The 1,230-nt window shown below is 35.6% G+C and overlaps 1 protein-coding gene across 1 annotated transcript in view; it reads left to right on the forward strand.

The window, feature by feature from the left end:
* Positions 1-1,230, forward strand: part of LONRF1 (LON peptidase N-terminal domain and ring finger 1) — a 33,181-nt gene that overhangs the window by 22,734 nt on the left and 9,217 nt on the right. Inside the window, exons 6-7 of the mRNA XM_012649818.1 lie at positions 559-670; positions 906-1,027. Coding sequence (XP_012505272.1) covers positions 559-670; positions 906-1,027 — 234 coding nt within the window. The remainder of the gene's footprint in view (positions 1-558; positions 671-905; positions 1,028-1,230) is intronic.

Here is a 1,230-nt window from a genome sequence, read left to right on the forward strand (position 1 = left end):
TATTTTCTTTATACAAAGTTCTGTGCATACACTTTGACCTGTTCCCCGGCCCTAAGGAATTTTTAGTTCAATTACAGAGATATAAGGTATCCGTATACTACAATACAGTGCCTTTCATGTGGTGGTAAAAGCAGTAAACTATGGGGTTCTAGGGAGATAGAAAAATAATTAAGGAAGACTTTATGAAAAAGGTAAAATTGGAGTTAGACCTTGAAGGATAGATAGGTTTTTCATAGGCAGGAGTGAGATCAGTTGGAATAGAGAATGACAGAAAAATGTATGAGTATAGTACTTTCTCAGAGTACTTTAGAGTTAGCGCAAGTGTACTATTTTATATAGAGTTGGGCGGATGGATCATATAGGAAAAGCAATATCTTGATAAGGGTCTGAGTGATAGCGAGTGACAATGAAAGGAAAATCTGAAAGAAAAATTATCTACATACTTTGCCTCTGAAATTGAGAACAAAAAAGGGAATAGTTTTGCTTTTCTTAAATAAGGCAAATGTATTTTTTTTTTTATTCCTTTATCTCCTTTTTGTTTCTCAGTTAACATGATAGTTTTAGTGTCAATGAGCTGTCAGATGGAAATTGGCCTTTGTTGTGGGAGATGGCAGGGGCTGGGCTGATTGTGGCTCATAGAGGGTCTGTGATCATAGCAGGCAACTGTTCTGTAGGGCTTGGTTCAAGTTGCAGCCATGCATCTTTAATGCTCTTGAGCAAAGCCTCAGGCAGGTTTACCTTGTTTAGCATCATCCATTGTAATGTTCCCCCTCACTAATTAAATTAATTCAGAATCGACTGTATAAGTATATAATAAAGGCTTTACTATATCAGTTAAAACTGTTTTGCCTGTTTTATACTGTAGGAAAACAACTACTGGAATGTAAAATAATATTGTCTTTTAGTATCTAGCAGATAGGAGGTACTGTGTCACACAGCTGTTGGAAGAATTAATAGTGAAGTATCTGCCTGATGAACTGTCTGAGAGAAAAAAAATATATGATGAAGAAACTGCTGAACTGTCACAGTAAGTTTCTTCTCATAAAAATTAAATTATGAACTACTACCCTTTGAAATAGTAAGGAGAAACCTTCTCAAAGCAAGCTGGATCCTGTCTTTAGTTCAATTCAGTCTATTCAAAGGCATTTTTAAGCAAGTATTGGTCAGCTTCCCCTGTCCTCAACACACAGAATATTATAAAAGTTCATTTGGTAGCATCCAAATGTTCTT

Source organism: Propithecus coquereli, unplaced genomic scaffold, assembly GCF_000956105.1.
Source record: "Propithecus coquereli isolate 6110/MARCELLA unplaced genomic scaffold, Pcoq_1.0 Scaffold304, whole genome shotgun sequence".
Lineage (NCBI taxonomy): Eukaryota > Metazoa > Chordata > Mammalia > Primates > Indriidae > Propithecus > Propithecus coquereli.